General features: G+C 49.5%; 1 protein-coding gene across 2 annotated transcripts in view; it reads left to right on the top strand.

Annotated features, from left to right (window-relative positions):
- The window catches only part of ADAMTSL4 (ADAMTS like 4), an 80,291-nt gene that overhangs the window by 53,541 nt on the left and 12,074 nt on the right, over positions 1-14,676 (top strand). For both annotated transcript variants that reach the window (XM_028709878.2, XM_028709876.2), the window contains 7 exons: positions 5-107; positions 5,650-5,786; positions 6,549-6,753; positions 9,203-9,375; positions 11,591-11,696; positions 11,939-12,259; positions 13,978-14,107. In XM_028709878.2, the coding sequence (XP_028565711.2) occupies positions 5-107; positions 5,650-5,786; positions 6,549-6,753; positions 9,203-9,375; positions 11,591-11,696; positions 11,939-12,259; positions 13,978-14,107 (1,175 nt within the window). The remainder of the gene's footprint in view (positions 1-4; positions 108-5,649; positions 5,787-6,548; positions 6,754-9,202; positions 9,376-11,590; positions 11,697-11,938; positions 12,260-13,977; positions 14,108-14,676) is intronic.

Here is a 14,676-nt window from a genome sequence, read left to right as displayed (position 1 = left end):
GCAGCCATGCCCGCCCGATCGACCTGATCCTCGGGCCGTCCAGTGTGCAGCATACAACAACCAGGAGTTCATGGGACGCCTGTACCAGTGGGAGCCCTTCACGGACGGTAAGAGTCCCACCTCTCCAAATTTTAAGGTTGCCCCAAACCTATTTTCAAATTAGGAGTGACTGCCCCAGCTGTTGGTCTGCTGCCTTTGACAGCTGGTCGTACATCTTGTGTCAGTGAGTTCCGCAGTTGACCCGCAGTGCCTGAAGACATGCTTCCAGCTGCTCGATGCTTTGTTGCTATGGTTTGCACGGTCCAGAGAAGGCAGGGCAGGAGCAGGAGCAGAAAGCTGGCGTGTTGTGTTGTGTTGTTGTATTGTGTTGGTGCTGACCTTGAAAGCCCTAAAGAAGCCAAGTTACAGGGAACCAGGCAAAGGGCCTTCTCGGTAGTGGCACCCGCCCTGTGGAACACCCTCCCACCAGATGCCAAAGAGAAGAACAACTACCAAACTTTTAGAAGACATCTGAAGGCAGCCCTGTTTAGGGAAGCTTTGAATGTTTAATAGGTTATTGTATTTTAGTGTTCTGTTGGAAGCCGCCCAGAGTGGCTGGGGAAACCCAGCCAGATGGGTGGGGTATAAATAACAAATTATTATTATTATTATATTGGCCAGGCTTAGATCCAGCATCCGATGTCCCCGGATCAGACACACCGTACCCTTTCGCATGTGCCTTTGCGGCCTTGAGGACTAGCGGCTTGCTCTCAAAGCAGAAACAGCTTCTTTGAGAAGCTGAGTTGCTGTGTTGCTGCACAGATGGGTACCCCACACCTTTTAGCATATGACGGGGGCCTTTTCTGGGGTGTTGGCTTCCTCCAAGCCGCCCTCCCCTCCTGAGCGGACAGCTGGCCTCTGCCTTCTCCAGCTCGCTACGGGCCGGCAGATCTTGGCTCTGCCAGTCGGGTGGGATGCCAGATATCCCTGGCAATCTAGAAGCGCGATCTCGAAGGTTTATACGCTGCCCGCCTGTGACTTTTCTCCCCGTCTGCCCTCTGCGAACAGCAGCTGAGCTCTCCAGCAACCTCAGGGAGGGAGCTGGGGGGGGGGGCTTAGGGAGTGTTTCTTCCCCTCTTTCTCAGCCCCCCCCCCCTATTATTTTAATGAACAATTTATACCAGCATGGGGCCAGTGAGTATTTGTCACTTACATAAGCAGATTTGGAGAGGTCACTGCAAGGACGGCGCGGCTTAGGGAAAAGAAGCTCAGGCGATGCCAGGCTTGGGAGCAGCCAAGCTTGCAACTCCTTGAAGCTGGGGACTGAGGATGATGATGATGATGATGATGATGATTATTATTATTATTTAAAAGACCACACTCTTTCCATTCTGCCCAGAAGGGTCTCCCAGGTTTCCAGACCCGTTTTCTGCAAAGCCCTCCCGCTTAAGCTGCGTTCCTTGTGGGCCTGCGGAACTCCTTGCCACAGGACACTGTGCAAGGGCAATGAAAGGCCGAGTGCTGCCGTTTTCCTGCATTGCTGCAGAGGAAGCTACACCGGTGGGATTTCTGCCTTTCGGGGAAGGTGTGCCGGAACCAGTTTGGAAAGTGAGGCAGGCGGGGGGTGGGAAGGGGACGGCAAACGGCCACCCCCTCATTTCCCACGTGTGTCATTTTTTGAGCTGATCTCATTGGTGGCCCGGGGCCAAAATCTGTATTTATGCTGGGAGATTTAAGGCCTCTCTTCTGGCTTGGAACGAAGTGTGTGTGAGAGAGGAACAAAATTTAATTATTGCCAAGGATTATATATGATATCTTATCGCTTCCACCCATCGCACCCATGAATTTGCTTTATCCCTGGGGTCTTCACCCTCCAACCGTGCCCCAAACATTTGTGGGCGACTTGTGACGTAGGCAGAATGCCAGTGCCCTCTGCTGGCCAGCTGTGGAGAAGACGGCCGCTGTGGCCGTTTCCCTTTTTCCAAAAATACACAACTTGTCAGATCAAAGTACATATTGTGGTTTTGTTTTGGTTTTTTGCAGCAAACAGCTCTCACCCAGCTCGAGGGAACACAGTTCTCTGCCCCTTCCCTCACGTCCTCCTCCTCCTGGGAGGACAGCGTCAGAAAAGGAAGCACTCTTGACATGCTCAGAGTCACACTTCTGAGAAGGCTGATCCTGTAATGGGCGTCTGTCTGTCTCCAAAGACCCCCCTGCTATTAATGTCTTCAGGGAGAGTCTTAATCTTAGCCGTGGCATCTTCTTTCTCAGCCTTGGAACTCCTCGTGACGATAATACGAAACAAGACGACTCTGGAGCATGCGCAGAGTGCGTTTCCCTCTCCCTGGTTAGCTACACCTTGGGGCGCAGTGATGCTCTGAGTCCAGCTTGAGGTTATGGCCTCCAGCCCAACGTGACCCCCAAGACCTCCATCATCAGTATTAGTCTTTTGGTTCTGGGATTCATAGAATTGCAGGCTTTGAAGGGGACCTAAAGGGTCATCCAGCCTGACCCCCTCTGCAATGTAGGAATCTCTGAAATTCTGGCATTATCCGAGCCCTTTATCTTTCCGACTATGCTTTGGGCAGGGGCGCTTTCGGCCTCGGTTATACAGAGATGGTACAAAGCTGCGCAGCTCGTTTTCCAGGCAAGGGAAATGGCATCTGAGCATGTACAGAGTGCATTTGATTGCAGTCTCCTCTCACATGCTGTCAGTAGGTCTTTCTGGGCCTCCAAACCTCCCTCTCTCTCTCTCTTTCGAAAGAGAGTCGTTGCCTCTTTGCCTGCAGCCTGAAACTAAATCCCATGCAAGCTTCCAATGAGCTTAAATATTCTTAAATAAACAAGGGGGGAGTCTGCAGACAGAGTTGTCTCGACCTCCTTCCTCCCCTCTGCCGGCCTTCTTTGTTGACGTCCAGAGCCAATATTTATGTTTTTAAGCACTTCAGGACGGGGCAGGGCTGGCGGTGGCGGCGATGGGGGAGACTTTGCACAAAAAGGCACTTTGTTCTTCGCTTCCTTCGTTCGGCACAGCCCTGGTCGGCCGGGACAGAGGTCTCCATGCTATAGCAAGGGAAGCCAGAAGGGGGCGCTATTGAGCCCTCTCTTGCCATCCAGGCCTTCGCTTGCCATCGCGGCCCTCGCTTGCCAGCCTGAACCGGCAACTTCTTTTTAAAAACAAAACCTGGACAATGTGAAAAACTTCTTCTTGTTGTTGTTGTTTAGTTGTTTAGTCGTGTAGGCCTCTTCATGACCCCCTGGACCAGAGCACGCCAGGCCCTCCTGTCTTCCACTGCCTCCCGCAGTTTGGTCAAACTCATGTTGGTAGCTTCGAGAACACTGTCCCACCATCTTGTCCTCTGTCGTCCCCTTCTCCTTGTGCCCTCCATCTTTCCTAGCATCAGGGTCTTTTCCAGGGAGTCTTCTCTTCTCCTGAGGTGGCCAAAGTCTTGGAGCCTCAGCTTCAGGACCTGTCCTTCCAGTGAGCACTCAGGGCTGATTTCCTTCAGAATTTGATAGGTTTGATCTTCTTGCAGTCCATGGGACTCTCAAGAGTCTCCTCCAGCACCAGAATTCAAAAGCATCAATTCTTTGGCGATCAGCCTTCTTGATGGTCCAGCTCTCACTTCCATACATCACTACTGGGAAAACCATGGCTTTAACTATACGGACCTTTGTTGGCAAGGTGATGTCTCTGCTTTTTAAGATGCTGTCTCAGGTTGTCATCACTTTTCTCCCAAGGAGCAGGTGTCTTTTAATTTCGTGACTGCTGTCACCATCTGCAGTGATCATGGAGCCCAAGAAAGTAAAATCTCTCACTGCGAAAAACTTATTGGCGGCCAAAAAAAAAGTGGGAAGGTCGGGGAGGCAGCCTTGGGACTGCATCTGGAAATGGGCTGTATGACAGAGGGAGGTTCTGCACCACGTTGAAGGTGCTAGTCCTCATTTTTCATAGGAGGCACCTGCTAAAAGCTGTGTTGTTCCAGCAAAGCCTAAACAGGAACAGAGAACGATGAAATGTATTTCTTCCTTTTTTAAAAAATAATCTTTATTAATTTAAATGACACACATGTACAAAGAATTTACAATCTCGTACTACAAAAAGAAAATTAAAGAAAAAAGAATTAAGGAAAAGGAAAAGAAGAAAATATAGTAAAAAGAAAGAAGAAAAAGCAGATTTATGTGCATAAAAAACTTAATCTTCCTAATTAATACTTAAATAAACACTTAAATAAAAAAGACTTCTGACAAAACGAGTTTTCCAATTATTCTCATTGTACTGTTTATACTGTCGTTTTTTTCGCACAGTTTTATATTCTTTAATAGAAGACGGGAAATGTATTTCAATCAGGTTTTTAGTATATCATTGATTTCAACTATATTTTGAAAGTTTAAAATGGTTGTTGTTAACTGTCTTGTGATTTCGTTGTATACCTTTTGTAAAACACTTGGAGGGTCCCCCCCCCCCCATATTTGAGCGGTATATAAATTTTATGAAACAAACAAATAAATATGTCGCTCTCCTTAGGACGCATCTACATCAAGGGCTTTTGCAACAGATTTGATAGGGGTTCTCCCGTTACTATTTGGAAAACTTCTAATTCTGCAAGCGGAAATTTTTTAGAGGTCTTGAACAGAGTATCTTTCACAGATCCCACCAAACAACGACTCAGCTATACAGCTGCAAATAAAATGTTTTAAGTGTGTTTTAAGCGCAATATACAATTTGACACTAGGTGGCGATGGCGAGCCTAATGGAAAATTCAGTGTATTTTAAAAAACGCTTTTTAAAGAGCATTTTCAGAAATGTTTTTATGTGTGTGTAGATTCCACCTAAGGGGATGCGGGTGGCGCGTTCGAATCCCTGTGACGGGGTGAGCTCCGTTGCTCGGTCCCTGCTCCTGCCCACCTAGCAGTTCGAAAGCACCTCAAAGTGCAAGTAGATAAATAGGTACTGCTCCAGCGGGAAGGTAAACGGCGTTTCCGTGTGCTGCTCTGGTTCGCCAGAACCGGCTTAGTCATGCTGGTCTCATGATCCGGAAGCCGTACGCCAGCTCCCTTGGCCAATAAAGTGAGATGAGTGCCGCAACCCCAGAGTCATCCACAACTGGACCTATTGTTCAGGGGTTCCTTTACCTTTAGATTCCACCTAATTCTTACCAAGATTCCCAAGGCAGGATTGGTATTTTAAAAAACTGGCCAGAGTTTGCAGAGCAGCTCTGACTCCTCGTTAATGTTTTGCCTCGGTCTCAAGATTCTAGTCCTCAGTGTGGGAGCTTCTAAACACCACCATCTCGCAACCCCTTTTGAACAATCCTTTCTTGCCCACAGTGTAGGGGATAGTCATGACAACCAAATCAATTTATTCCTTTGTTAAGAGCAGATAGGGCAAAAGTCTTTGTCTCTCTGTCAAGGCTTTGACTCGGGTTCAAGGTCCTAGAGACACAGCCTTGCAGAGGGTCCCCAAAACCCCTAACCCTAAACTTTACTGCCCCCTCCTGAGGTCCGTTGGTTAATTTGCGCTTGCTTCCAGTACTTTCTACTTGCAAATTCTTCTCTGGTTACCTGGAAAGGAGCCCATGATCGCCCCAGGCGACTAAGAATGAACGTGGTCCCCCCCCCCCCCTGATCCTACTGACCCTTCTCCTTCCCTCTCCTCCCATAATGCAGTTCGGGGGTCCCAGCGCTGCGAGCTGAACTGCCGCCCCATCGGCTACCGCTTCTACGTGCGACACACGGAGAAAGTGCAGGATGGGACCCCGTGCGAATCCTCCTCCCAGGACATCTGCGTGGCCGGGCAGTGCCTTGTGAGTTACTCACTCGTTGTTGACTTGTTAACCTGGAAGGGATCTGGTTGTTGTTGTTTTTTAATATTAAATTTTATTTAACATAATTATTGCAAAATACATACAAATACATACATACACATTTTTTCAGATAAGCACACACATATAAAAAAAGAACAAAAAAGAGAATAGAAAGAAAATAAAAAATAAGAAGAAAAATTGCAAAAAGAAGAAAAACTGGAAGAATTTCCTCCAAATTCACTCCACAAATATCTCAACAATAAAACTTCCTTGTTTGACTTCCATCGCATTACGCTGCACTTCCTATATACATTTTAAGCAAATTTGCATCTGTTATTCCGTATTATTCCCATACAATCTCATACAAATATTCTAATCAATAAGTTTTCTAAATCTTTCATAAATCTGTTCTAAACACAACCAACACCTTACACTTAATCCTTGCCTACATAAATCATCATTTAAACATTTGCATTGTTTCTGGATTATATTTTTGGGGTTTTGTCTTATCAGATCTGTCAGCTTTGCTAATTCCAAGGGAAGGGACCTGGTTTTTTTAAGGAGGGCTTGGAGGAGGAGGAGGTGGCAGCACCCGAGAGGGAGGAGAAAATATATTTCTGGGCTGCAGGGGGATGAAGGAGGCATCAGAGAACATCTGGAGAACCAGATGTTGCCCTCTGTATGAAAGGGGACGCCCCTTGTCCTTGCTCAGACTTCGGCTCATCTCTCGAACTCGTTTCTCTTTTCCCATGGCCTCGCCAGACTCCCGGTTGCGACGGGGTCCTGGGTTCGAATCGCACGCTGGACAGCTGCGGGGTTTGCGGCGGGGACCACACCACCTGCAAGCTGGTCGTGGGGAATTTCAGCGACACAGACGTGCCCATTGGGTACCACCGCATCCTGGAGATCCCGGCAGGCGCCACCCGAATCCAGGTTAAGGAAATGACCCGCAGCCCTAACTACCTGGGTATGTGTTTATGCTGTTTAGTCGGGGGGTTGTAGTTTGTTTAATTCGGTGGGTTTATGAATCCGCTTCTTGAAGATGTTCTCCGTGCACGCACATAGAAATTCAACAGTTGGACAAGCGGAGCCTCTTACCAGCGCAGACAATTGGGCCATCTAGCGCAGTATAGTCTACACTGACTGGCAGAGGCTCTGCAGGGTATCATAAAGGGGGACTTTCCCATCTGGAGAGGTTGAGGACTGAGCCCAGGGACCTTTTGCCTGCAAAGTGTGTGCCCTGCCATTAAGCTGCAAATCTTCCTGTAAAAATAAAGTAAGATTCTAGTCCTCATTGTTGTTAATAAAGGGCTGGTTTCACTGGGAACAGCTCAAGCGGGGAAGAGTAATAAATCATCATCATCATCATCATCATCCAAGGTAGAAGCCCTCTACTCCTTAATGTGCTGGCTTAGGCCCCTCGTATTTACGGGACCGCCTCTCCTGGTCTGCCCCGCAGAGGACCTTAAGGTCCATGAATAACCATAGTTTAGAGGTCCAGGGTCCTAAGGAAGTCAGACTATACTCCACCAGGGCCAGGGCCTTCTCAGCGACGAGACCGGGACGGGATGAGGGGCGCTGCTCACCGGACTCCATGGCCCAGTGTACCACCGGTTGACCCTCTGGCACAGACCGCCATTGCATGCCCTCATGTCGGCTGGTTTGGTGCCGGCGCAGTTCTCCTCCACCTGCCCATTGGCGGCGCTGGAAAGGCAGACCACCGAGCGCCGCTGGATCCCCGTCCCGCACTCGGCTGAGCACTGGAGAGGAGAAAGAGGGAATGCAAGTGACATTTCATAAGCTTTATCATACAACTGGCTCTTATAACCATGGTTTAGAGGTCCCGGGCTCCAAGGAAGTCAGACTATCCTCCACCAGGGCCAGGGCCTTCTCAGTGATGGCCCCGACCTGGTGGAATGCTCTGTCCCATGAGACTAGGGCACTGCAGGATTTAACCTCCTTCCATTGGGCCTGTAAGACAGAGCTATCCTGCCTGTCTTTTAATTTGAATTCAGCCTGATGTTTTATTTAACTTCCCTTCCCGCCCCTTTTATGAAGATCACCCGCTCTGAGACCCCACAGCTAACTCTCCCCTGACCTCCTCGCTGGCCCAAGTAGGAGCAATTCAGCCAGCTAGCCCTGGGGATTATCTAATTGATTTTTGAATTTTATTGTCATTCATGTTTTTATACTGTATTTTATGCTGCTTTGATATTTATGTGTTTTAAAGTGTTTTAAATTTGTTGTTAGCTGCCCTGAGCCCGGTTTTTGAACTGGGAAGGGCGGGGGGGTAAATAAATTTTTTAAATTATTATTATTAATGCCAGATCTATGGGCAGGGAGAAGGCAGGCAGGCTGCGTTTCTCTCTGGCGACCCAAGTGCACTCTGTACGGGCTCAGAGGCATTCTGCCATTCTTTCCAAGGTGGCTTCAGGGTGGGGGCCTTGGTTCTCTGAGTTACCCCACCCTCCTTCCCATCTCATGACTCTGTTACAGGTGCCACAAAATACTCACCCTGTGTTTGTAAGAAACCAATTTTTTAGTGTGGCAGCGCCCGCACTTCGAAACTCCCTGCCGATTGACGCCAGGTGGGTGCCTTCCCTCTCCTCTTTGCGGCACCTGCTAAAAATATTTTTTTTTTGTTATAGGCAATGTGTAGAATGTTGACGAGCATTTTAGCCTTGACACGGAGTTTGATTTGAGCGTTCCGTTCCTTTGACCTGTTTTGGGACGCGGGTGGCGCTGTGGGTTAAACCACAGAGCCTAGGACTTGCCGATCAGAAGGTCGGCGGTTCGAGTCCCCGCAACGGGGTGAGCTCCCGTTGCTCGGTCCCTGCTCCTGCCAACCTAGCAGTTCGAAAGCACATCAAAGTGCAAGTAGATAAATAGGTCCCGCTCTGGCGGGAAGGTAAACGGCGTTTCCGTGCGCTGCTCTGGTTTCGCCAGAAGCGGCTTAGTCATGCTGGCCACATGACCCAGAAGCTGTACGCCGGCTGCCTTGACCCGTAAAGCGAGATGAGCGCCGCAACCCCAGAGTCGACCACGACTGGACCTAATGGTCAGGGGTCCCTTTACTTTTACCTTGACCTGTTTTGACTGATAATCTTGTAAACCCAATTGAGCGGTTGTCTTTATGAAAAGCAAGCTGCACCTGGAATGAGGGAATAAAAATATAAATTGCAAAATTGTACGGGAAATTAAAAAAAATGGAAGGAGATAATATAATGTACGTAAAAATCCTGAAATTAAAAAAAGGGGGGGAATAATAAAAATAATAAAAATTAAAATTGCAATGGCGGTGGATGGGGGGGCCACAGAGCGAGGGGAGGAGGGACTTTGAAGGAGCTGTAGCTTCATGTTGCTGTTGACACTCTCTCTCTCCCCCCCCCCAATCCCTATGCCCCCAAATCTCCCAGCCCTTCGGAGCCACAGTGGCAAATCCATCATCAACGGGAACTGGGCGGTGAACCCGCCAGGGCGCTACGAGGCAGCTGGCACCGTCTTTGTGTACAGCCGCCCAGGAAGCGACCGGAGGGAGGGCGAGTCCCTGACCGCAGAGGGTCCCACGACAGAACCTATAGATGTGTATGTGAGTACGCAGTGGGGTGGGGTGGGGTCTCAGGGAGAGGAGAGGTTGAATCGGGTGCTGCTTGGACGTCTGTGGCTCACCCCAAATGCAGATCTCTGCCTCTTTTGTCAAGGAGGAGGTGGGGCTCCGCTTTCGTTGATTCGCTTAAAAAACCCAAGTTCCTAGTCCTCAGGACTCTCAGATTTCCCTCGGTTTTGTTTTATGCTGGTTTTAACAGGTGTGTGAATTTATTTATTGTCGCAAGTGGCTTTGAGTTACTTTTGTTATTAAAAAAAAAGCAGCAATTGATAAGTTTAAGAAATAATCATTGATCCTTAAGCTTTCTGTTATGTAGTCTTACCTCGGGTTCAGCCACTTCACGTTGCGTTTTTTTGGGTTACGGACCGCCGAAACCCGGAAGTACTGGAACGGGTTACTTCTGGGTTTTGACAGTCACGCATGTGCAGACGCGCTAAATTGAACTTTGTGCATGCGCAGACACGCCGAATCGCAACCCGCACGTGCGCAGACGCATTGCTGCAGGTTGCGAACTCTGCAGGTTGCGAACGTGCATCCCGCATGGATCACGTTTGCAACCTGAGCGTCCACTGAACTAAGCTTGGATCCTAGAACAATAGGCAAGTAGGATCCTAGAATGCAACAGCTGATTGGCCTGCAGGAAAAGACCAATCAGGCTCCAGGAGGGAAGCAGGATCAGCCAATCAGACGGGACTCACTGTGTAAATAATGTATATAAAAGCCTGAGGTTTGGGGGGCAATTTAATCCCTCTTTTAAAAGCAGCAATAAAGAGCATGAAATCACTACAGGACTCCGAGTCTATTTCAGCTTCTATTTCCAGGTTGGAAAAGTGTGGTTTGCAAAGTCATAAGGCAGTCCAAAGATTAGAAGTATGAGCACAGATAGGAGCAAAGCCTTCTGTCCAATGCACCTTGGCTCTCCAAAATGGCCTAATCTATAGAGATGCAAATATAGGCAAATGAAATGGGTGTAGTTTGAAGAAAATCCTTTTCTTTGGGTTATTTGGGTGCAGAGTATGTGGGGAAGAGAATCCGAAATTAGCCATGGGAGGGGTCTGTCCGTATTTGGGTGGGAGGGGCCTCCAAGACAGGATTTGTCCTTCTCCACCTAAGGAGCAGCAACAGTGGTAAGAATGTGCTTGAACCCTTTTTTTGCCACGCATGGAACTGCAGGAGACGGTGCACGACAATGGGCTGTGTCATAAACAAAAATCTGCCCTTACTCCCTTATGGGGGACACAAGAGCCCTTATAGAGTCCTTTGTAGGTTCTCCATCGGTAGGAGAAAATAACAGAGGCCAACCAGAGAATATTGAGAAGCAAAGCAGCTAGTAAGCCTGATCTTTATTAAAGCTGTTGCAACAGGGTGCTCCCCTCACACGCAGGAGGGAGGAGGACCCAGAACCCAGGTGTGCTTGCCCTTATATAGACATTTCCCTGCCCTGGAGCTCAAGGCCACCCCTCCATACAACCTACCGGTACATCACAGAAAGGGTGTATCCCAAGACACCCCCCCAAAAAAATCATACATATACATCACAGAAAACGTGGTCTACAACAGAAATTTGAATGTTCTTGTTTTTCCTGTCTGCCAGGTTATCTGATAATGCCTTACCTGATTGCCTTTCCTGGTAGTCTGCCCATTTCTTTGAGATGGTGATTACCCGATTCTTGCCCTCCCTCCTTGCAGAGAAAACATTTGGTCAGTTTGGGAGTCAAAATGGTTTCAGGGCGGTCTTCCTGTTCTGATCCAGACACGTGGTCCGCACATCTATGTATGCGCTTTGTTGGTACATTTATAAACATATATATATATATATATATGACCTTAATTTTTGTATTTCAGCTGAGACGTCTTTAAAGTGGGGAGAGAGTTCAAGGCAGACTGATGATGGGGGGTGGGGTCTGCAGTAGCTAGGTAGAGCCCCCAGATCCAGACAGAGTCTACCTTCATAATCAGATTCTGAGGACAGACAATAGGGGCTTCATGGAGGTGATTTTGTCTGACCCAGCAGGACTTTTCTCTGATGTTCACACTGGGAAAGGGATCCCAAGGCTCTGTTTCTGCCCCCCCCCACCAAAAAAAGAGGAAGGGAACTGTTAATTCCCAACGGGGAAGGGGACTTGAGGTGCTCATTTTACGTTGCCCCCCTTCCTCCCATGCCCTGCTTTAATTCCTTTTCTGCTGCCTCCCACAGATGATCTTCCAGCAAGACAATCCTGGCGTCTCTTATCAATTCTTCCTGGCCTCTGTACAGCCGGAGACCCCCACTCCTGACCTACGTAGCCCCCGGCAGGACTTTGGTGAGCAAACCACCCCCTCCCCTCATGTGGCAGGCAAAAAAACCCCAAACCTCTGTGTTTGCTTCTTTCCTCCTCCATCCCAATCCGTTTTCCTTCGGTGCTATGCCTGTTTTAGGTGGCAGACTTGTGTTTTCCTCCTCCATCCCTGAGCATATTCCTTTTGTGCCATGTCTTTTTTAGCCGACACCCTTTGTGGAGCAAAAAAATCACCTTTCTCTTTCTTCCCACTCCGTACCTGCCAGGTGCCTTGACTGTGGTTTCCTCGGGCAACCAGATGGAGCCCCCGCCCAGCCACCAGCGCCCTGTGCCCGCAGATGCCCGGAACCTCAGCCCGGCCCGCCTCCCAGCTTCGTCCGGCCAATCGGGGAGGAGCCGTGCCGCAGCTCCGCCCCCTCCCGTCTCGTCTGGCCAATCGGGGAGGAGCCCCGGGACCCTGCAAAGGAATGTCCGTGTCCCGCCCCTCCCGCCCCCGCCCCCTCCTGTCCAGCACGGCTCGGACCCCCTGCAGGACTTCTACTGGAGGCGAATTGGCAATACCGACTGCTCTGCCACCTGCGGGAAAGGTAAGTCCTATTTCCCTTGGCAGCTGGTATTCAGAGGTAGACTGCTCCTGCACATGGAGGTTTGGGTCGACTTACTAGCCTCTTACAGCTGGCGCCCATTGGGACAGTAGGGGGCGCCAGAGAATAATAATAATAATAATAATAATAATAATAATAATAATAATAATAATAATAATAATTTATATCCCGCCCTCCCCAGCCGAAGCCGGGCTCAGAGCGGCTAACAACAATAAAAGTAACACAGCATTCTAAAATCAATTCCTTTTAAAATCAATTCAAAATCAAATTAATGGCAATCATTGGGCTAGAGTTCTGTGAGGATTACGGAAGGAGGGGGTCAGACTGTGTCTTGGCCAAAGGCCTGGTGGAACAGCTCCGTCTTGCAGGCCCTGCGGAAAGATGTCAAGTCCCGCAGGGCCCTAGTCTCTTGTGACAGAGCGTTCCACCAAGTCGGGGCCAGTACTGAAAAGACCCTGGCCCTAGTTGAGGCCAGCCTAACCTCCCTGTGCCCTGGGACCTCCAAGATGTTTTTGTTTGAAGACCATAAGGTCCTCTGTGGGACATACCAGGAGAGGCGGTCCTGTAGGTACGAGGGTCCTAGGCCGTATAGGGCTTTAAAGATTAAAACCAGCACCTTAAACCTGATCCTGTACTCCACCGGGAGCCAGTGCAGCTGGTATAGCACCGGGTGAATGTGATCTCGCAGCGAAGACCCCGTAAGGAGTCTCGCCGTGGCAATTTGCACCCGCTGGAGTTTCTGGGTCAATCTCAAGGGCAGCCCCACGTAGAGTGATCATTCTAGTTTTGTCCCACCTCCTTACTAAGTTGCGTCCATTGCATGCGCATCCCATCCACGCCGCTCCAGAAGGTGTGTGCAGTTCTCCTCATTTAAATCCCGCCAAGAACCTTGCGAGGTAGGTTGGGCGAAGAGGTGGCGCCTGACCCCCAAGGTCACACCCAGAGGGGATTTCTGAACCCCGGTCTCTCCCAAGTCCTTGCCTGGTGCCCTAACCACTGTGCCACACTGCCTCTCGATTCTGCAAGGGCGGAACTGAGACTTAAGGTGGAAGAAGGCGACCGGCAGTGTCGCCCGCTGGACTTAGAGGTAAGCAAGAGGTCAGACAGAGTACAGTAAGTGGCTGTCCATGCCTGCAATGGCCCAGTCCTCTCTCGGCTATTAGCAGTTTTAATCCCCCTCTATGGCTTTATAGAGCGCCATGGAGTAGGAAGATTAGCTGCAAATTGGGGAAGTCCCTGGTTTGAATCTCAGAACTGCCACAAACTCACTCGCTACCCATAGCTGAACCACGCGCTCTCGGCCTCAGTTTGCCCCATCTGCAAAATGGGGGGAATTTTAAAATGTATTTGCTTTTATTGAAACGCCGCACCTGCCACTCAGCTACGGCGGTCTCTTAAGCGCTTCACAACCCTCAGAAGGCCGTTGTGGTAAGGATTAGGCCCGCGGAACGCTCTGAGAAAGCGCCAAACAAGCGTTGCGAGTTTTTTTTAATCCTCTAAGCTCGTTAGGCGCCCCCGCAGCAATGGCGAGAACGAAGCCACCGCACAAAGGAAAGGGAGAGGCGTTCAGACCATGTGGCAGGACCACGTTTGCCAGTAGATGCTGAGTTCTCTGGTTCTCGGCCCCTCGATTGCCTTGAGGACTAGAAACTTGATTTTTAAAAGACACAATTTGCTAGTATCACCACCTTTCTCTACAGGTTTCTGGCAGTCTGTCTACCAATGCATCTCTCGCGTTACACAAGAGGAGGTGGGAGAGGAGAAATGCCACCTGATCCCCAAGCCCATCGTGTCGGAGGAAGCCTGCAACACGGAGCCCTGCCCAGCCTAGTGAGTGTCCAGTCCACCCTTGCCTCTTATGGGTCTCCTTTTGAGGCAGCTGCTGCCCTCTGCAGGCCTGGAGGCCTCGTGACAACACCCCCGGACTCTGGCATTGGGCAACTTCCTCTGTCCCTATTAAAATTTGCTTGTGTGGACTTTGGGGAAATGACGGTCTACTTTTGAGTAGGTCACCACCATCTTGAGCAAGACACCCCACGGGCCCCAGCCGCCTCTGCTTGTCACAGAGATAGAAACCCCTCTCTGCAGAAACCCTGGTGCCCCGTGATTTTGCTGTCCCTTGCTCAACGGAGGGTTTCAGCAGCAGCAGCAACAGCAGCCTCTGTTGCAAGAATACAGAGCACAATTTGTCCCCAGCGGATATTATAGGTTTGCATAACCCTGGCAGGTTACCTGTTAATGCTCACTTGATTGGATACCCTGGGGAGCCTGGCCAGTCTTCTGTAGTGACAAATACTTACTTCCTGAGCCAGGTCACAGGCTCACCCTATTCATACACAGATATACCCTTAAGACAGGTTTTGTAAATGAAAAGACAATGGGGAGAGGCTTTTCCATTT

This window comes from Podarcis muralis, chromosome 16 (assembly GCF_964188315.1).
Source record: "Podarcis muralis chromosome 16, rPodMur119.hap1.1, whole genome shotgun sequence".
NCBI classification, from domain to species: Eukaryota; Metazoa; Chordata; class Lepidosauria; order Squamata; family Lacertidae; genus Podarcis; species Podarcis muralis.
Note: the sequence above shows the minus strand (reverse complement) of the source record. Positions and strands in the feature narration are given on the sequence as shown.